The 22307-nt window shown below is 35.7% G+C and overlaps 1 protein-coding gene across 4 annotated transcripts; it reads left to right on the top strand.

Annotated features, from left to right (window-relative positions):
- Nucleotides 1–31: 31 nt before the first annotated feature.
- On the top strand, nucleotides 32–22307 carry PDLIM3 (PDZ and LIM domain 3). 4 transcript variants are annotated; one of them, XM_065634701.1, is made up of 8 exons: nucleotides 32–280; nucleotides 4139–4290; nucleotides 5971–6055; nucleotides 12381–12448; nucleotides 15764–16027; nucleotides 18138–18265; nucleotides 19384–19492; nucleotides 20324–22307. In XM_065634701.1, the coding sequence occupies exons 1-8, from the start codon at nucleotides 188–190 to the stop codon at nucleotides 20511–20513; spliced, it is 1089 nt and encodes a 362-aa protein (XP_065490773.1). In that variant the 5' UTR covers nucleotides 32–187; the 3' UTR covers nucleotides 20514–22307. The 4 variants fall into 4 exon arrangements, with proteins under 4 accessions (XP_065490773.1, XP_065490774.1, XP_065490772.1 ...); XM_065634700.1 differs by having other exon boundaries at nucleotides 33–280; nucleotides 19381–19492; XM_065634702.1 differs by lacking the exons at nucleotides 12381–12448; nucleotides 15764–16027 and adding an exon at nucleotides 11759–11946 and having other exon boundaries at nucleotides 19381–19492.

Below are 22307 nucleotides of genomic sequence, written 5' to 3'. Positions count from 1 at the left end.
ACCCAAAGCGCAGGGATAAAGTGCAGTGCCCACAGCTGCGGGGTGAGTAAAACTTCCGAAGAGGTGTCCGAGGTGGGCTGCCCTGTCCAGCAGGTGCTCCGCTGACAGCACCCTCCCTCCTGCAGCTCGGCTCCTCACACAGACCTCAGGAAAAAAGAACAGGAACCAAGAAAAACAACTGTCCACAATGCCTCAAAACGTTATTCTCCAAGGACCAGCACCCTGGGGATTCCGGCTCTCAGGAGGAATAGATTTTAACCAGCCCTTAATCATAACCAGGGTATGTACTCTTTCCACTTCCTTTCTATTTATTATGTTTATTAGTTATTGCAGATTTTTGCCTTTTACTTTTCTGGAGGTCATAGATGCAGACGAAACTGCGAGTAGATTAGCAAGAAGCTGCTAGTTCTGAGGAGAGCCAGCTGAATGCTAACAGTTTTAACAAGTTTTGTGTTGTGACATATTTCTGGGATTGCTTTATTGGTGCAAGAGACTTTAGCTGCATTTCTACTTATGCTTCAAAAACTGAATTTAAGTGCCTTGGAGGCAGAAAAACTCTGGCATGACTTCCCCAGGCATTCAGATGAGAAAATTAGTTTTGAGCCTACTAAAAGCCAGACCCCACTTTTATCATTTTCGTGACTAACCTCTGGGATCACTGGGGGAGAAGACTGCTTGGCAGCAGCTCCTCACGTCTGGAAGTTTGTGCTTTGCAAACTCCCTGCCAAGTTTACAAGATTAATCCGACTCTCATTTAATTAAATCAAGTTCTGATTATTGCCAGCCAAGGCAACAGCATTTGTTTTTACACATGCAAAGGTTTTCACTTTCATGAATGATAAATCAGTGAATTATTAGAAAGTTAACCAGTTCTGAATAGGAAAGAGATAGTTCTTTGGTGTTTTCTGCCATATTTGGAAACAGACAATTTACTTTACCCCCCTATTAAAGGGCAACATTCCAAGCCTTCATTTTTTCATGCATCTTGAGCTATTAGTTGCAATTTGTTTAAGAAATAGCTACTCGATGAATGGAGCGTATAAAACAGTCAGCTGCCCTGCATCTACAGACACAGAACTACTCAAAAGACAGAATATGTATTTTGATAATTTGTATATTTTGGAAATTGTGTTCAATGCACATCAGACTAGAATTAGTGCTTCTTATATTTTTGCTGCTTTTCAGAACCTCAGACACACTAAGCACGTGTTCCATGAGCCTCAGCAATGCTTTGTTTTTCCTTTTAAAAAGCCCTGCACTATGACTCAATGTATACACTATGCCTGGTATTAAATAAATGTCAAGAGCTTTGAAGGATGGATACCAGTGGTGATGTCTTGCAGCAAATATGGTTCTAAACAAGAGTCTGTAGAAAGTTTAAGGATCAACCTTTCAAATATTATACTAGTAAAAATTTGTTTCATTTAATCACATATTCCATTTTTACATAAGTATAAAAGATTTTACTTAAACAGAAGTAAGACAGAATGGGATTATTTGACTGTATGTAGCATTATAACAAAAACTCAGGACATAAGAAAGCCTTTGGAGAAACAGCAGACAAAAAACACTCAATAACAAAAGAAAATAAAAGAGAAACACCTCTGGATGTTTTGGGGCCTTCATTGCCTTTTATGGGCCTCCAAAAGAAAAACGGTTTCCATTATCTCTAACGAAAAATATTTTAGCGGTGTCTGGTTTGTATTTTCTTTGTGTTTATATTAAGTGCAATGAAGTTTAAAACTGCAATAACAAAGGATGTTACTATAAATGTAATTTTCTAAAGAATAAATGATTCTGCAATTGACTCATACCTACCAAATGCCTCACAAGACATAAGCAATCGGTTTCTAGCAATATAGAAATTCTCAAAATCACATTTCAAGTAGAACTATGAAATTATTTATATATATATATATATATGGAAAAATGATATGTTTAAGTTTGGTTAGCTTAAGTTCAGTAATATTATTTGTCGATTTGTTTAAAATTAACACTTTTTTTGTTGCAGCATACACTTAGGAAAGGTCCTAAATAAGTATTCATGCAGTACCCCTTAAGAAGTAGTGAATATTTTGCAAGTTCCACATGCCATGCTTTTTGGACCCCAGGTGTTCCTTTCATAAAAGGTATCACTGCAGCCTGCTAACATTTGGCTTAACTGTCCTGACAATCATTTTAAAAAAATTATCCATTAAAACAATAAATAGAAATTATTTTAAAATACATTTCTAATAAAATAATCGTACAGGTGGTGTTTGCTTGGCCATAGTCCTTGTTCAATGGCAAAAAGCTTTTACTGGGACTTGTCATGAGACAGACAACATAAGAGATCATCATCCACCTGTCTAAAGAACAGATGTCATCTCTAAAACCCATCTGTGGTTTCCCAAGCAAGGCAATTCTCTTGACTGTTCCAAGCAAATGCAAAAACCACAGATCATGATCACTGGGAGAGTAGGAAGAACAGAGGAGACTAAAAATAGACATATTCTGATCCTATATAGGGTAAGAAACAACGAATTAACTAGTAATAATGAAAACACTTCCTGAAATCCTTGGAGCTTTACATAGAGGCAAACAAATTACATCAGTGAAACTGATCAAAACCCTAGTCTTAATGAAACTGAATAATTTCAGCTTATTCTGACCAGAAGATAACTTTTTGCAATCTAGAATTTAGGTCATATTGAATAAAGCACTACAGAAACAATTAAAACTTGTAGAGGGAATGGGGAAATATTATCAACTCCAGATTTAAATTCTATTTTAATACAAACCTTTACAGATCACAATACAAATACTAAATTACTTTTAATAATTAACATAGCACTTGCTTTGGCTGTAACAGAACCCATGGTGAGAAAAATTCTCTCAAATAGTTTTTTTTTTACTTCATACATGGTACAAATTAGAGAACTGCTCTTATAAGTGAGACTATATGGACTTTTTTGTCCTTCATGCTGGTATCTGTTTACTTCAAAATAAGCAGCTAGTGTTATTTTGGATGAATCAGCCTGTCCCCTTTGTTCTGCTGTTCCAAAAGAGCTGAATTTCAGCCAGCTTATGTGCTACATTCACCAATTTCATGTTTCTGTTTTGCTTATCAAAGGTGACCTAAAATGGCAATACATACCTAAGGGACCTAAATACTACTCAGTGACCAAAGACCTGTTTACATGGTGTGGTGTTATGAGAAGTCACCTGTTTGCAAATAAAGGCCTGCAATTGTAGAACAAGCTTTAGTAACATCTAAAGTCATGGCCTCTCTACGATAGTTATTTTAAAACAGAATTATGTTGCATTTCAGTTATTTTAACCATGATGCAGAAGATTATCAACGAGACCAAAAAGAGGCAAGCACAACAAGTTAAGCTTAGGGCTGCTTCTATGAATGTCACAGGCACTGGTACATTTCCGTGAGGCATGAATTGCACCACACAGATCAACTTGAAGGATCAGGGTCACTGTTATTCAAATGTGATGGAACTTAAAGCTAAGCACTTTAAGGAGTTCAACACCTGGCTTAGACATGAATAAAGAGAAAAATGTCATTTTGGCATTTTGAGCATAGTTCTGATTAATTAGCAAGACAACTTGAGAGGCCAGGCTAGCAGAAAATACACTAACTGCTGTATTTGTCCTCAAATGTGGTAAGACCACAACTGCCTTTCTATGTTATCCAGTCAACGGCACGTCATGAACATGAAGTAGCACAATTTCTTAATAGTTCTATTCTGCTGTTGCCTGGAGTTGTAAGGGAAAAACTTAACTTTTTTTTCAAGCAAATTACACAATGGCAGTTGAGACAGAAGACACAAAGACAAGCGGCAATAACTACAGAAATCAAAGTGGAAACTATTTAAGGCAGAAGTGTGAAGATAATTTCCATCTAGTTTGAAGTTATGGTGAATAAAGCATTTCTATGGTGATCTAACAATAGAACTACAGAGGGTCTGTCAGAATTAAGAACTCTCTTTTTTTGTAAGCAACCATATAGTTGTTTACAGGCGCACTCCGTCCCTCTCTCACCAGCCCAACAAGAAATAAGGAAGCATGGTGAAGCTTATTTTCTCTATCAATTTTCAGGTATCCATGGTGCTTAAGCAGTTAAATTTTGTTTGTTTGTTTTTTTCAGATTACACCTGGAAGCAAGGCTTCAGCTGCCAACCTGTGCCCTGGTGACGTTATTGTAGCTATTGATGGTCTAGGCACAGAGAACATGACGCATAACGATGCCCAGGAGAGAATTAAAGCAGCTGCACATCAGCTTTGTTTGAGAATAGAGAGGTATGTGTACATGTCTGCTTACTTCTGAAAGAAGATACTACCCAACCAATTATAGAGTACAACTATTATATAGCATAACTATTTTCAATAGTTTTAAGATTTTCACAAAACCTTTAAAATTACAAGCACCCAGACCTACCCCACCAACTCCAGATCAGGCAAGACTCCCCAGCACATGTCATGGGCACAAGAAGAATAGCTTCCCTCAGGCTACTCACCTCATTTACTGAGCTGCGAACCACACTGCTGACTGCCCCTGCTGACTCCACAAGTCCTATATTTGCTGTCAGTAACCAAACAGTTCTTCATATTTTGGGGAAATAATAAAACCCTCGGCTAGGTGTCACTAATTCAGTTACCTCTCTGCTCTCACGTGCCCTCAGCCACAGGTGCTAATCATTGCCACATCCTCCCAGTCACAGACAGAGCTGCCACTATATCCTCCCAGCTAAGGAAAGCGACATCACATCAGACTTTCATAAGGGGTGACAAAGAAGGCAGTTTAAAGCCAACTGCTTTGGTCACAATGTATTAAACCACATACAGGATTCTCAAAGCAATATTAATCCCAAAACAAAACTAAAAAACTGTCTCTTACCTGAACTGCAGGGGTCCATAAACTTTTTGTGTTCATTTCTCTCAACTAAAGCCAGCGAGAGAAACAACCTGCATTTTTACATCTCCTGAGTTTGCTCAGCCTTTAATGAGAATCACATATCAGCTGTCTCCAAGAATCAGACAGCTCTAATTGACCTGAGGCCCTCCAGGAGATACAGGACTTTATTGCAGCTGACCACAACATTTCTTTCCAAATACAGAAGGTGTTGGGTTTTTTTTCTAAAGGAGCATTGTCTAATTATTAGAGCACACACTATGGTTAAAAATTCCTACAGTTAATTCTAGGTTCTGCTACAGATTGATATATGCAATTTAGCAATTTTCAAAATATGATAAATGTAGTTGTGCCTATAAATATGTGCATATTTTTAAATGCTAAATAGTTGTATTTATTTAATAAGCAGTACTAAATTAATATTTAACATTAATATTACACTATTTTAAAATTAGCTGCCAAATTTCACTTTGCTAATGAAAACAGAATTGTAACTGATATTTGTATAACATGTTTGTTATCTCTGCTTAAGAGACTGAAAGAATCATCTGTGCAACTTCTATTTACAATTGCACATAAACTTTGCATACCTAGATTAGACTCCTCTACATGGACAAGGAGGCTTTGCATGGATATTACGGTCATAAAAAAAAAGTTGTTCTGGTTTAGGATTATTACTAATATATACACTTATTTGTGCAAAATGTTCTGAGGACCCAACATTCATTCTATCCACCATTTAAAACAACCAAACAAACAACAACCCTAACACTGTAAAAAGTTTAGTCAGCTCAGGTCAGAAAGGCGCTCATTTCCCTTTGCAATTGGTAACTACTAACATTATTTCCCATGGTTCATAATATACGTAATTTTTTAAAAAGTAAATAGACTTTTTATATATTGTTTACATATAGTACACATTATATATTGTTGAGGTATTTTTATGTCAAAACATTAAAAAAGCATAGAACAAACTGCAAATTTTCAAGCTGCATTATATTTTACAGGGACATATACAACTCTATAGGAATCCAAATTATTTAAATTCTGCCTTTCTTTCTTTCTAGGGCAGGAACTAAATTATGGTCTCCACAAGTTTCAGAAGATGGCAAAGCACATCGCTTCAAGATAAATTTGGAAGCTGAACCCCAGGTATGAATTGTTAAAAGTTACCTGGCCATTTCCATTTGCCTTTTTACACTCTAAATGATCTCCCTTGAGGTTGTTAAAATTCTTTGAATAGCACTTCATCCATTATCTGCCAGTTTAAGCTAATAGGAACCATCACGATTATGATATGTATGAATGTCATTTTATCTGACTGGATGTTTTTGAATTTTCAGGTATAACTGATAGAAAACATTAAAAAGTTACATACATTCTCATTTTTCTTTAAAACTGTATATATCGCTATAGTTTTATTATGGAAAGAAAATATCTCCTTTTATTCTGATACGGTTTAAGTTGCTTTAACTCTTTTAGAGATTCTTCATCATTTGAGGAAGCTCTTTTATCAGGAATAAATGTCAAGTACTAAAGCAGTGCACTCATTACATCACAAAAGTAATTTTGATGTAACAGTTGGTTAAACAGAGAGATCCATTAACGTTGGGTCTCTTTACTTCCATACATTTTCATACTACACCATGAAAATGAAAGTTACAGATTTGTATAAAACCCATGTACTGATCAATCAGCAAACCATTCACCGCTTCTGACCACTAAAATCTTGATCCTTGTCCACAACTAGTGCTTTATTCCTTTGTCATTCCTCTTTAACCTACATGAACATTTGCTGTTCTCAAGAGAGAGGAAAGAAGAGCATGCTGCTGATCCTGGAAGGCCAGGATCAAAGCAAGTATGTCAAAGTATTTATTCTGTGCTATCCTAGAAAAAATGTAAGTGCAGATTCCATTTCAATAAATGCTATGCAAGAAATACTTCTACCAATTCTGTTTTCATGGAGACACTGCCAAGCATGAATATGGCATTTCAGTGTTCCAGTTCTCTCTTCTTTCCAATCGAAAAACTTGCATTAAGTGATACAGCAAACTTCATCAGAAATATCATAGCCTCTTCAGCAGCAGGAGATATTATAGTGAAGAAACAAAACTGTTCTAATGGCATCTTTTTGTGGAATAGCTAGGATATAGATAAAATACATAGCAGTGGAACAAATTCACTACAAAAGCTATAGAGAAACACATGCAGGCGTGTATGACAGGAGAGTAATCCCTTTGCATGAAAGCTGCATTCCTAAAAAGTATAGTTACTTAAAAATAAATCACAAGATTTCACTAAGATATTTGGCAGACTACTGAAAAGCAGTCTCCACAGGGCCATCAGAAAAGCTGTTTCTCCTAGATTAAATAGCTCACCTCTTCATTTTAGTGCATCTCTCTCTCTCCTTCCTGGGAAAATCAGGAGTACTGAGTATATTTAATGAATAGTAAGCCCCAGAAAAGTAGCAAAGGTTGTAAACAAATATGCTAAACCGTTCTAGGGATGATTTACATTTTAGATCAAGTACTTTCACCTAAGAACATCCATCACTCTGACCTCCCTGTAGAAAAAAAATACAGTTTTTTTTTCTACAATTGCTGAAATTTTAAATTAAATTTTATTGCATATTTAGCCACAACACATGAGACACAGCAGTGTGTATAGCAGTAGTGAACAGTACAACACCAAATTTTCTTTAACCTCAGATGACAAATTACTGCATAACTACAACCTGTGCTGTTTAGGTCATATTAGAGTTTGCTGAAGTCCAACACTGAATAAAGGCATTGAAGCCCAGATGAATCCAAAAGCAGTATAGAGTTACTTCAAATGTAAAACGTTTTTATCCAAAAGTATTGTACATATTGACTCGCGTGCAGAAATGGAAAAACACTGAGTTCTATAAAAAGCATTTCCTCCACATACGTAATAATTTAAAATACTCAAAATGTCATAGATGTTATAAACAGGATCAGATTTTTTTCACTCTAGCCAGGTAGATGTTTTGAAGTTCACTAAGAAAGTTTCACAAAGGGAAGGCAATAATTTAATGCCCATTATAAGCCAACTGAATAACAATAATAGACGAAGACATATACAATCTTCTTAGTAAGTATTGAATTTCTATTCGCAAGATAATAATAGATAATTATAAATGAAAGTAAAACATTTTAAATTGTTCAGCAATTTGGCCCAATATTTGGCCAAAGAATGCTTACTTTAGCATCAATGAATAAAAATTATTCTATGGGTGCTTGGACATAGCTATGTGAAAACTGATGAACTAAATTATCTGCCTACCTGAAGCTGTGGGACAAAGACCCTTCACACCACAGCAAACTTTTGCATTAGGCTGAGCATCCCCAAAGAGTCATTTGGAGATTAATAGAGGCAGTTGTCATAGCACAATGAAATCTCTCTCTATTTTTCTTCTGAGGAGAGGAAACTGAGAAAACAATTCTAGTAAATAATTTGCAGCAACAAGCGGCTGACTGAGATCCACTCTTGAAATCTACACCTTGCCACATAAAAACCCACCACCTAATTTTGTTTGTCTGGAGCAACCTATAGTGTGATGGATAAATAATGAGAAAGTATTACTAATACAATCGCATCGTATTCTGTATAAAAGCAATTTAGAACATAAGGTTCACAAAGAATATAATTAGGAAGAGAAGAGAAAATAAACCAATCTAAATGGCAAACTATCTTGTAAAAGTTTTTTTGAAATCCTTTCTACTGTATTGTCAATGTAAAGCAATACCATGACTTGTAAATTTTTTCTGTCACAATCCCTTTAAACTCATCTTAAATGAATTTGTTTCCACTACCACAATTTCTTGAATTGTTTTTATTTGAGCTTTCCTTTTTTATTTTTAACTTTGCCTTTGAAAATTTTGTTCAGTGTGACTAGGCTTTCAGCCATGAAAGACATTCTACATTCCTGGGAGATATAAATATGCTACTCCATATATAAGTATTTACAAACAAACAACAACAAAACCACCACACCACTATTCTAAAAAGGTCACAGCCTATTACCACTTACAATCAAGTTGTGAAACATGATCTCTCTGAACAGAAAACATCTGTGTACTCTCATAGCAATTATCCCCAAGGAATGCCATCATATGGTCTGTGTTGGATGCATTTCTACAGAGTTTGGAGGCTACATTCATTCTATTCCTGATATCTGTACCAATGCAAAATGTAGTTATCCCTGCAAAAAGGACATCAGTCAGATTGAAAAAAAAAAAAACAAAAAAAAACAACATAAGAAATGAAACACTGTAATTCTTGAATATTCCTGATTAGGAATTTGAATAACCTCCAGTTCTCATTTAGCTTTTGAACTACAGGAGGACTTTTCACAGATTCAATGAGATCCAATAAACACAAGAGCTGGACTATTTTTGCTGCTGTGTATTCTGTTACTGACATTTTATATGAATAGATGAGTTAAAAGAAAACAGAATTTAGGTCTAACTAACTCCAAATACTAGTTTCAAAACTGTTATATAGTAAATGTGCTCTTATGGTGCCACGTCTTCTGTGCTGTTCATTTGTCAACAAGAAACAAAAAAGGGGATGAAATTACAATGTTCATGATTGGTTTTGTTCATTTTGTATCATACATGGATTTAAATCCATTTTAAATACTTTGACATTAATATCTTTCATTAAGTAGACATGAACCTAAACACTAGTAGATTATTTCCATTTACTAATACATTTTGTTAATTGCAACCCAGTTCTATTAAACAGAAACAAGGAATTGCAAGTAAAATCTTTGTGCTCATTCATCCAATTGCTGCTTTCAGTAGTCTCTCACAGTGCAATGCTGCTAAACATTTTCATTTAATAAAACTGCTTTTTACTGTTTGCGTTTTCTGGTTGCACATTCTATATAACCATGACTTTTCTTTAGGTCTGTTCCTAAACATATTTCTGAAACTGTTGTTTTAAATTAAAACAAAAGGGCCAACTCACATTTAGGTTTTCATAATTTTTATAAGTTACTCACCAAAACTTCGAACAGAGACTTGGTACTGTCTGAGAAAGGAAATAATGCTCTGAGGAATGAATAAAAACCTAGAGATGTCAAAATTGTGTCCATGCTTATCCAATCTGCTCTTATTATCTTGATTTATTCTGTGGATTTGACTATTCAAATATCTATTTTGGGTTTTGGTAACAGGTTGTATTTGTTCTAACCATTCCCAAACTCTAAGGTAATTTCAAAAAGGCATTTCGGCATGAAAAAACTTTGTTTAGAGTTTTATTTTGCAGAACAAGGAGACTAGTTTGTACAGCTTGCAAAGCATAAGTGAAAGACCACAATTGCACCTGAATAATTTTAAAGTTGAAGATGTTTGGTGTGTCACCATTAAAAATATGTGATAGCAAATACCAGACAGCAGAAACTGTACACAATGATTAAGCCAAAAGCTCCAGTACCTAAGATACAAGCTTCAACAATTTGAAATAAAGCTCATTCAGCAGTATTGGAACTTAGACTGTCTATAGGTCATATGATGAAGTCGTATAGCAACATAAATACAGAGATGGTCTATAGTGTTGTAGATGGATTCCTAGTAAACCAGTCACACTCAAAAACAAAGCCAAAATACAGAATTGGCAACAATTTCTGTGCAAACTGAAGTACAAATGACTGACACTATCCAAACATTACAAGTTCCAGTCTCTAAAGAAGAGACCGGTTCAGATTGTAAAAACTTACTTGTTAGGAACAAGAGCTTTCTATTCCACATGGATAAAAGTTCAAGTGCTCTCACACCACCAACTCCAAAGACCGCTGCAGGACATCAGGATGAGGTGATGGACTACAGCAGCAAACGTTCTTCTCTCACTAGCACAGAAGGTAAAAAAACCCAAACCCTCAGCATATGACACCGCCATTTTTTCCAAAGTCTGTATTTCTGTGGATTAGTGATGGACAGGGACTCAAAGGAGATCGTACTAAATATGCGTGATGCAAATAAGTGAATTTGCACACAGACAACAGTCTTTATCATTCCTGGCCTATCACTACAGGAGAACATTGTAAATTATCTGAAAGGTCATCGGATATTTTGTCTCCAGATCTTATTCCTATGATTTCCACAACTGGAGGAAATTATCTGGGCCAATATTAAACAAATCATATTCCAGAAATAAACAAACATAGGCAGAATGTTTTCCAGTTTACCCATTTCTGGCTTTTACTTATTTATGACGATTTCACATTACCTTTAAATTATACAGCATCAAATTTTTGATGCACAGGTATGCTTCAAAGTATGGCATAAGTTCAGAAGAATGTCTGCAATCCGATGTACATTCAAGACTCTTTCAATTAAAAGAAATGTAAAAAAATCTGCGTTTTCTAGGCAAGACACTTACAATAAAGTCTTCATACTTTTGCAAGTCCCTCCATTAGTACATGACAAAAATGCAGAAGCCAGAGATTAGCACTAAAGCAAAGCAATTAAGCTAACTATACATGAAATGTTTCTAAAAGAACGTAAACAGTCCAAAATCTAGAGAGCAATACAACAGGTTACTATAATATCCATCCTTCCCATTTCTTCTTAAAATTGCACACTATTTACGAATGTGGAATGCCTTCTGTTTGCCCTGAGGCAGAAAAATAATAGTTTCTGAATGTGTATGGCTTAAGTAGTATATAGAAAATTCATGGGAAAATATAGTATGCTTGCACCAGTTACAAAATAACAAAGTCGCAAAAGTAAAAAATGCAGAGATTAACAATACTGATGTTATCAGTTTTACTCATGACTAGCTTTGGTGTGCATTGTAGCTTTGTGTATTTTGTCTGCCTATCATGTACAGGAATTCAAGCCTATTGGTACAGCTCACAACAGAAGGGCCCAGCCTTTTGTTGCAGCAGCAAATATTGATGACAAAAGACAGTTAGTGAGTTCCGCCTATAATTCTCCAATTGGGCTTTATTCATCTGGCAATATTCAAGATGCACTCCATGGACAACTGAGGAGTCTCATTCCTAACTCATCGCAAAAGTGAGTACTGGTATTTACTTATAATACACAGTCATTTGTGGTATATCACTACCTGTTCTGTTTTCAATTGAAAAGTCCAGCTCTTGCTGTTTTCTCTGATAATCAGGAGTTTATTGATTATCCAAAAACATGGTGATAAACGAAGAAATTTTTTCCAACACAGAACACTATCCATTCGGCTCTGTAGTAGCAATGCTGCAGGTAGCTAAAATTCGCCCTCTGTGCTGGGCTGCACCACTACCTATCATCCTCTCTTAGAACTGCACTTTGAATGTTTCTCAGCAACACGGTGAAGGTATTTTGAGTACCAGGAATGTACAAAATAAACATGGTTACTTCATGGTTACAATTTTAAAACTTTGTTAGCTACTTTTTAACTAGAAATAAGCATTTGTAGGCCAAAGAAAGTTATGCTAACCCTCTTTTCTTTACAGGATATCAACTACTTTGAACACAGGCATAATATTCGGCCCAAACCCTTCATAGTCTCAGGCCGAAGCAGGTTATAAACGCTGAGTGCTGTGCTGGATTTGGATGCATGGTGTTATTTTTTAATGAATACTCACCATTCATGTTAATAAAGCATACTGATGCATTTGAAATTTACTTGCAGTAGCTTATAGGCTAACAATGAAATTAAAAAACAAACAAAACCAGAAATGGCTGACTTGCAGAGATCAGGCTTGAAATTCAAATTTCTATTTGCAAAAGAAAGCAGATCCACGCTCCCATCTCAGTTACACTGACAAGTGTCTGAAGCAACCTTATTCATCAGCCTTATTCAGTTTACAGTGTAGCACCAGATACTGTATAGTTATAAATCTATGGCACTCTGAAATTCTTCTGTCCAAATGCAAATACATGTAATCTGTTAATCTGCTAAATAAAAGACAGCTAGTTATAAAAGTTATTATCCAGGCTATTTAGAGATTCTAAGTTTGCTTTTCAGCAGACCTCTATTCAGAAGGCAACCTAACGCAGAGCTAAAACAGAGAACTATCTATAGGAGAACTTTAGGAGACATGTAAAGCTGTAAAATACAGAAAAGCTTATATATTTACATCCAGCGATTTAGTCTAATATTCCTCTATCACAACTGAGAATGAAATGCCTCACTTACTATTATTTACATTATTAAATACAGAGGGGGGAAAACAATGCACTCTGTGGTTTAAAATGGAAGGAAACTCAAAAGCGCCTGGGTGATGCCATTTATTGTGATGCCACCCTTTATACTTTCTTGCAGTAGCAGTTTTTACCAGCAGACTTAGTGTTCTGCATTTCATTCTGAAAGTCTGACATGCCTGCATTTCAGTTATACTAATTTAAATCTGACAAACTAGACCAGAAAAACAGGATGGTAATTGATTCCTGTGTGCAAAAGACAACCTCTTATGGATTACCAGTTTTGTGAGACATGTCAAATTTTTCAACCAGAGAAGACTGTAGAAGCTCGGTAGAGTCCCATCCTTCTGTGAACAAGAACTATTAATGCAGAACACCACTGCAGTGGAGAAAAGGTGCCCATCTCTCCTTGCAGTTTGATGCTGATACAGGATAAATGACAAAGCAGTCCTTAGACAACATGCCTGGCCTCTAACCATGGGCAGCACTTACCTAAACTGACTTTGAGACCACTGGGTACCATTTACAGGTACCTAATCGGATTTACAGAGAATCAAATGAGTGTATCAACAGCCTAATCTCCTAATTCGGAAACCTCAATTACACAATATTTTCCATTAAAATGTTGAATTAAATAGCCATTTCCCAGCATGTCAGATGTGATAAAAACCTGCAAAAATTAAACTGATAGCGATGCAATAAGCATCAGGACTTCAGTTGGGCAAGGTCTGTCAGGTGTTCCAGCATCAGAGAAGTCTGTGTCTACAAACTGCAGAATCTCTGATGCGGGGTGCTACATCTACGAAACCTTTGTTGTCACAGTCTTTGCTACTTTTTCATAAGTCTGGCTTGATATACATCCTCTGCTAAACACAGCAACAAACAAATAGCCACCTTGACTGTAAATATCCCTTTAGGACAGGGAGCTGAGACTAAGTAGGACTTTGACTCAAAGAAGTGCTGATTCTGGAGTGTGGGTTTGAGCTAACAGGTTGGACATTAGCCACAATTCTGGACTTCACCCTGGCAAAACTACCTGGAAATTACATGAAGTATATAATTACATTTTACTGACACTTATAATTTATTCTGTTTTAACGTTACTTTGGCTGCTCATAGCAAGAGTTGTGCTTTTTCTAGCCTTTTCCTGCTACTTTCCATTTACTAACACTATCAGCACTGACAAAACTTATTCTACTGCAGGATTAAAGATGATCTTGATTATTCTAAAAGAAAAGACTGTAAATTTCTAAGTTGCCCCTGTGTGAATTTTTTGGCTGGCTCATGCTAGGCGATGATGCAGAACTGTACTTTTGCTGTAAGGCGTGCCTACCGTTTCTGGAATTAGCCTTCTTTTGATATGTCTTTGATGGTAGAGCATATATTTCCCTTTACATTTTTGAGAAAGTGGTCCTACACAAATTGCCCTCTGAATCAAAGGGAGGATTTTGGGTCGTCTTCTCCACCCAAGAGTAGCTACTTGGCAGGTACTGTACTATCAAACTGTGAAATAAGAGTATTCTCCCAGGTTTACACAGAATCATTCACCTTGGAAAGAACTAACCACAACACTGATACGCAGGTTGGAGAAAACAGATTAAGCATTTATCATCTCATAGCTCTGACTGTCACATAAATGGTAACCAAGACTGTGGAAAGCCTGGGTTATGTGCTGTTACACAGCAAAAGCAAAGAAATATCCCGTAACAAAGAAAGTCTCTGAGGTGCTATGAAGAAAGGACTGAAGTGTTCACAACAGTGACACTGAAGAAGACTTTGGGCTTAATGTTCACATTATTTACTAATCCTGTTCCAGAGATGTCCAATTGGTGTTCAGTAACTTTACTTCAGTAATGTCAAGCAACATTAATAATTCTAAAAAACTGTACATCTTTTTCATTATATATAAATTATATGTAAAATATACTTCAAAAGCAGTAAAATTAATTAACTGAATACATACCCATTGTTCTTGTGAAGGACCACTTTACATTCTACTGGAAACACTGTAATTTAGAAATGCAAAAGTATGTCTGGCTGGTTTAGTATCTCTTCTTTGAAATGTTCGACAACTATAAAAATTATATATATTGTTAAACTAATTTTAAAGTATTAATAAATATCTTATTGCAGAATTGAAGAAAGTCTAGGAAATGTCACATTCATTATTTTACACTACTTTATAGCAGTTGCTTCAACTGTGGACTGAGATGGTTGTGAGGTACAGGACTGGAATGATGTGTCTAGAATTCCAGCCCTGCAGGTGTCTGTTCTGTCACTGACACAGACAACTCGCATAACCTTTGTGTGCTACCCTTTTGTAGACAAGAATTACTCATCCAGAACAAAGAAATTCAGGGAGGCTTAATTAATCAATAAAATCCAGCATCAAAAATGTAAAGAAATTATTATGCTCTGAATGATACAATCAATCAAATAATTTTTACTACCTTAAAGAAAACGCATGCCAGAATTTTAAGGACCGCTTTATAACTGGCATTGATACATTTTACAGGAAAATACTTTTAAATGAATACCCATACTTTTGCTTTTCTCTGCTTTCACTTTTCTGTATGTGTTCTATCTACACTTTTCAGCCCCGTTAACATCACCGTATTCCTGTACTTTTGTCTTTATTCTCTATAATCCGACACGCATTGCACACTCTCCTGTAATCTGGCCATTAACCCAGTGGATGCAGCACTCCCTCGGGGATTGACTGTGGCAGTGGACGCAGCACCCCCTCCTCCATTGGCACGGTCAGCTCCATCTGCCCCACCGAGCTCAAGGCCGTCTCCAAGATGGCCCCAAACATTCCCCTGGAAATGGAGCTTCCCGGTGTCAAGATCGTACACGCTCAGTTTAACACACCTTTGCAGTTGTACTCAGATGACAATATCATGGAAACACTGCAAGGCCAAGTGTCTACAGCTCTGGGGGAAACACCCATAATAAGGTAATTAGAGGAGCATCTTTAATATTTATGAATATCCAAATTTAGAATATACCAAAAATCATGAGCTTTAAAATCACATTGTTTCTAGGATAATGGGTAAGAGCGCTAGATAGAACCTAAGTCATTTAAAGCCATTCCGTATTTTGATTAAAATATTAGTAATTTATGACTTTCAACCCGAAGTATTAAAGGAGTCTTTCAGAATTTACAAATAAATACTTCATAGGAAATTATCTTCTATTTGTAGCTAATAAATAGAAACTGATGATACTACCTGGACTATTAGCTGACTGAACATTCCAAGTCAAGATTCTGATTCCCTCCAAAATTCAAAACTATTTATTATTGGTATCATAATTATTTATTTAATAACCATCTAATAATTTATTAATAATTAATAAAATACTATTATTAACTCACATTTCTTTCAACTGTTGAAATTCAAGTCATGAAGCTTAGGAAATCTTGTAGATGCTTATAGTGTTCCAGATATTTAACTTCCATTCAGGACAACTTGTTCAGTACGAATAGCTCTTATCAAAAAAGAGACAGCGTTTACTTTATAGGCCTACTGATCCACCTCTGACTTATGAATTTTATCCATGGCAATAACTAAGAGTCAGGTAGGAACATTATGTATCTGGACAACAACAATGATTAAACAATAAAAAGTTTTAAAGCAGTATCTATTTTTTTTCAAGAGACAGTTCATCATTCACATTTCTTTATCTTTTGCATAGTAGTAGCTTAGTTTTCTGGTTTACAACAGTACTTAATAATTAATAATATGTATGGTGTAAACTAAAACTAATTACTAATATTGCGAATAAGTAATATTCACTGGAACCAATGACCCTTTTTCAGCACCTTGCAGAATTGGGCTGTTACTAACCACAAAAATCACATTTATACAGAAGTATTTGAGTTCAACTTATCTGATGAAAACTGTAGTTCATAAATTCTTTGCAAAGTGATGTTACTCTACTGCATGAATATTTTTCCTCAGTCACAACAATTCAAGAACAATAAAAGAAAAATTTGCTTTTTCTTTATTCTGAAATCATGGGTTAAGCCCAGAGTAATGAGATTTCACAAATTCCTGTGGCATTCCCAGTTTGAAATCTCTCTTCTGTTGTGGGATTGGTTTTCACTCTGTATGCACTCAGAAACGTTATCTCACACATTTATGTAGAGGTTGGTTTTGCCTTCCGTATGTAATCGTATTATCACTTGTTTGATGTTTAGAAATCTTAGAATTTTAGAGTTTTATTAGCCTTTGGTGAGAACTGTAAAAACCAAGCTACTTCAATATAAAAGCTTGTGACTAGAGAAGAAAGTGGTGATTTCTTCACTAGCTTAAAGATGGCTCAGGGAAATCTGTTGTCTGATGAAGATGTGAACAATTAACATCAGCAACAGGGGCCACTGCCCAACTGCAGCTGCTCTTACTGTGCCATTTGACAGCTTAGATGTTACCCTGGGAAACAAACCAAACCATACAAAGCAAAACCCAGTCTAATTCCTTGTGGAACTAGCTGCTTATTTCCAGTGGAAATTTACCTAAGGTTCAACAGACAGTAGGAGGCCAGTTGTAACAGGAAATTTTAACTGGACATTTTATATATTAGTGAGATAACAGCCTTCATCAAAGTAAATTTGGACCTTTCTAATTAGTCCCTTACCTTACGTAAAGATATGAGCTGTGATTTTAACAACATTCTTGAGAACAGCTGCTGTGAAAATGGAACTTCTGGAGCAAAGAGCACCTGGTAATACAACACTTGATTGCAGGAATGCAACTGCTTTGAGGTTAAACACAGGTACCGGCCTATTTCCAAATGCTGTAAGAGCCAGAACAGTAGTTACGGAAATACTTTCATGAGTTTGTAGATTTATTTTTGTAACAATTGCACAGATATTTTTTTCCAGCACTTTTTAGATCTAGAGAAGGCTACATGAATCAATGCTACCTGGAAGAGTCTTTCGGTAGCTGTCAAAACACACTGTCTTAATGTTTGTTTCCGGAACCACACTCCGTGCCTGGTAGAGCTATTTCTCCAAAGTTATGTTTGTTAAACTGCTTTGTCTGCTCTTTGTCCCTGTGATACAGTGACCCATCTCCAAACGCAGTGCCTCAGTCTGACGTGTACAGGATGCTGCACGCCAACCAGGAGGAGCCCAGTGAACCCCGCCAGTCTGGCTCCTTTAAGGTGCTCCAGAATTTAGTCTCCGAGGAAGGTGGTTAATAATGACATATCCTACCTGTTCAAAGTATTTCTAAATGTTTGTGGGAAGGGAGAATCTGAGAAGAAAATATGAGAGATGAGAGCTTTAAGAATTTCTGAAAGCTCAAGTAATTCTGAATCTTCTAGATAGCACACCAGCCTCCTAACATTTTTCACCCTTCCTTTTATAGTTAGCAATCTCCTGTGTGAATAAAATGGGAGTGTTAATCACATTTTTCAGAATTTCTTCTCAGATTTTAACGTTGTTAATATAAAAGTTGACTTAAACTGAATGATAATTTTTATGTGAGAAAACTTTCAGGACAAGCTGCCTACACTCATGACACCGAGAAAGAAAACACTCTCTTCCACATCCAGGAAAAGAGGAATTTAAACCAAGTCCTAAAACAAGTTTCACTTATCCCCTCTTCAATCTAAATAAAAAATTGAAGAGGACAATATAATTTACAGTCCTATTTCCTTCAAATGAAGACATTTTGAAAATAGCATTAGTAAAGGCCGCAAGTTTGTTATATTTACAGTAAGTGCACATAATAAAATACAACCAAAATTAACCTAAAAGGTAAATATTTACTATTTTAATTTTTACATCTCAGTATTTACCAAAGAGGTGATAAATACATCTAATAGTATATGTGTGTATATATATATATATCATTGTGGGATTTTGCTTGGCATTTTCTCGTGTTTTGCTAATAATTTTGTATTCATATCATGTTACTAATCTTTCCGAATTTGTTGTATGGTTAGTTATATGAATGAGAATCTAATGATAGGTCTTGACTATGTTATGTTGCTATATTAAAGCTAAATACTCCTCCCTCTCCTGCTATACCCAAGACCTACTATCAGAGAATTAGATGAGGTCCATGAGACAGGGAGCACTATGTATATATTCTTGCTTTTTGGCTACAGCTACACAATATTTTTCCCAGTTGCAAAGAGGTGGAATCTGGCCCAGTAAACCTGTAGAGAGAAACTTCGTTGTTTGGTGATACAAGTGAAAGCCTGTAAATACATCCAGGAGTGTATTTACAGGAAAAGTATTTAACTGCACCAGATGCTTTTGTATTAGCCTGCACATAATAGGATTGTTTTGATTCTCAGAAGGACGCCCCATGGGTACAAGAAGTGTGAAAGCTCCTGTAACAAAGATACCTTCTGCCATGCCTGGTGCCCAGAAAGTGCCACTGTGTGACAAGTGCGGGAATGGGATTCTGTAAGTTGTTTCTTTTTTAGTTTTAGAAATCTCTAGTTCAAGCACGTGTCCTCAAACACCACTGCAGACTACAGGCATGCTTTCTCAGTGGTGGTCTCGGTCTCCATTTGCACTAGTAGAAAAATGCTTCTAGAGAACAGAGATATAAAAAAATATTGTTCTAAATCCCAAATTATTAACTTGCACCTAAGACACTTCAGATACAGATTGTTTCAGTTTCAACAACGTACCATCAATGCTTTAATTAAGATTTCTCAGGACCTTTTGCAAGTCAATCTTTAACACATACATAATGAAACCAGCAGTTACCCGTGCTGCATTGTCGCAAGCTGTGAATTCTCAAAAGTTTCTTGGTAGTGTAAAGCATCCTTCTCCCAATGCAGCAGGAGTATCCAGAAAGCTCTGGGGGCCTATTTTAAAGCTACCAGATTTCTATTTGAATGACATCACTAACTTCAGCAAAGAAGATAGATAATGGTGAGCTCAAAGAACAGAGTCACTGAGGAAAATAAATGTGGTTTTAAAACTCTTTTTGTCACCATTTTGATCAGTTAGACTGTACTTTCCGTGTTGTAACAAAATGAAAATGTTTCTTCAAACTCTAGTTTTCTGATGAACTAGTGAACTATGTGAGCAACTCTACAGCATTTTATGTCACTTACTCAAACTCAGCTTCCAACCTTAAATTATATAGTAGTTGGCAAAACCCTGAGATGAACAACCTGAAAACCTTAAGATAAATACCTAGAACTTTGAGTCATATTGTAGTTTCTTCTCACTTTGAATTTATATGAATTAATTGGTTTTTTTCTTTTCATTGTTTCCATACAGAGGAACAGTGGTGAAGGCACGTGATAAATACCGGCACCCAGAATGTTTTGTGTGCTCTGACTGCGGCCTCAACCTGAAACAAAAAGGCTATTTCTTTGTGGAGGGCCAACTATACTGTGAAGTTCATGCACGAGCTCGCATGAGGCCACCAGAGGGATATGAAACAGTTACCGTTTACCCAAAATGCTAGTCTTACGTTAACACACAAATCTATGCATGCACACAAAAAGCCACTAACAGCTTAGAACTGCAGTACAAGAGTCAGGGCTTCTGCCTGATACCAAAGTAGCAGCTTTTAAACCTTTTCTTCTGGGATTCTGAGGGAGGTGGAAGTCCCTGTTAGGCAGCAGTAGCATATTATACCAGTAAAATTCTGCTAAAATATTATCTTTGAAGTTGCCAAAATAACTCAATGAAGTATAAACTAAAACAGCTGTACTGGACTAAAGAAAGTGAAACAGCTGATTACTACATGATTACTACAGCATATACATAAGCGCTCTAATCAAGACATTATTTTTAACAGAATTTAAGTATCTGTGCAAACACCAAAGCCATCCAAGTGTTACAGACTGGGCCCTAACAAATGTAGAACTTTTACATATCATTAGAAAAGCAGATATTTTACATGGATAGTACAAAAGAAGCAGTTGTTCCTGTCCACTTCTACCATCCATTATTCAACTACCATTAACGTATGCCAAAAACAGATTTTGCTTACTTTGCTTTGAATTTGGCATTATATTGACTTAATTTTCTGATGCAGCAACTGTGACAAGGAATAAGTACCAATTCATACAATAAAATGGCTTGCATAATAAAGACTGTTTAGTAAAAAGCAAAATAGAAGTTCTACATTGTTTTAATGATTTGCAGTGAAATCAGCTTTCACATCACTTAGCAGGAAATTGTTTTGAGGCATGCACACACGTACATTGTTTTTTGGAGGAAAAAACAAACAAACACACCAACCCACGCTCTAATAGGAACTCGCTGCAAATTGAGAATGAAAGTAAATTTTAAAACTTTTCTGCTGAAAATGGTACTGGTTTTTCACATCTTCATCTTTCAATTTCCGTAATAGAAACAATGGAGAAATATCTTCATAATATCTTTATTGCTGATAAATTAAAACTTGGACAACTTTAAAAATAAATCTTAAAATATGCAAAGGAAAGATCTTTTCAAAAAGCCTGGTGAAGTCCTAAGAAAAAAAAAAGGCTGGAAGAATACAGTTTTTAAATCAATTTCTGAAACTTTTTAAGGGCTACATTGCTTTCAGGTAGGTGGCAGCTACGCACCTGAATGACAAACTGAACCATAGCATCTTCAAAAAATATCAATGCAATTCATAAATGATTTATTGGGGTATTCTGAACCCACTTTAAATAGAAAAATCCACAAAATTTTATATCAAGTCTACAAGACTAGCAGAAATTAACAACTTGGTGGCAAAACGAATTTTACATACTTTTCTCATTTTACAATGAAAGAAGCTTAAAATGTAAGAAAATGGATTCAAAACAAGAAGCTGTACATACTTTAAATCTATTTTTAAAATTCACATGAGTCCCAAAGCTTGAAATACAATGCCACATATTCAAAGACTTTTCAAAATGTCTTAAAAGTATTATTTCAGTATTTAAATGTTTTTAAAATGTGTGTCATTGCATTTATAATTTACATCTGCATATTCAAAGCAGACATAAAGAAAATGTTGCACCCTTTTAAAGGTTATTTCCCAAAGCATTTTTGGACACAAAACATAATTCTGCTCCCCATGTATCACTGAGGATATGTGTAGCGTTTATATTTTTTCCACTGATAAAGCCCATAAAATAAACATGAAAATCCTTTTGAAAGTGAGAGTGCATATAATGCCTATTTTTACAAATCTAAAATGCCATTTGTGTTTTAAAATATTTGCTAATGTTCATTTATTTGTGGAGTAACTAAAGATAAAAATAAATCTACATATGACAAA

The sequence above is a fragment of the Caloenas nicobarica genome, chromosome 4, assembly GCF_036013445.1.
Source record: "Caloenas nicobarica isolate bCalNic1 chromosome 4, bCalNic1.hap1, whole genome shotgun sequence".
Lineage (NCBI taxonomy): Eukaryota > Metazoa > Chordata > Aves > Columbiformes > Columbidae > Caloenas > Caloenas nicobarica.
Note: the sequence above shows the minus strand (reverse complement) of the source record. Positions and strands in the feature narration are given on the sequence as shown.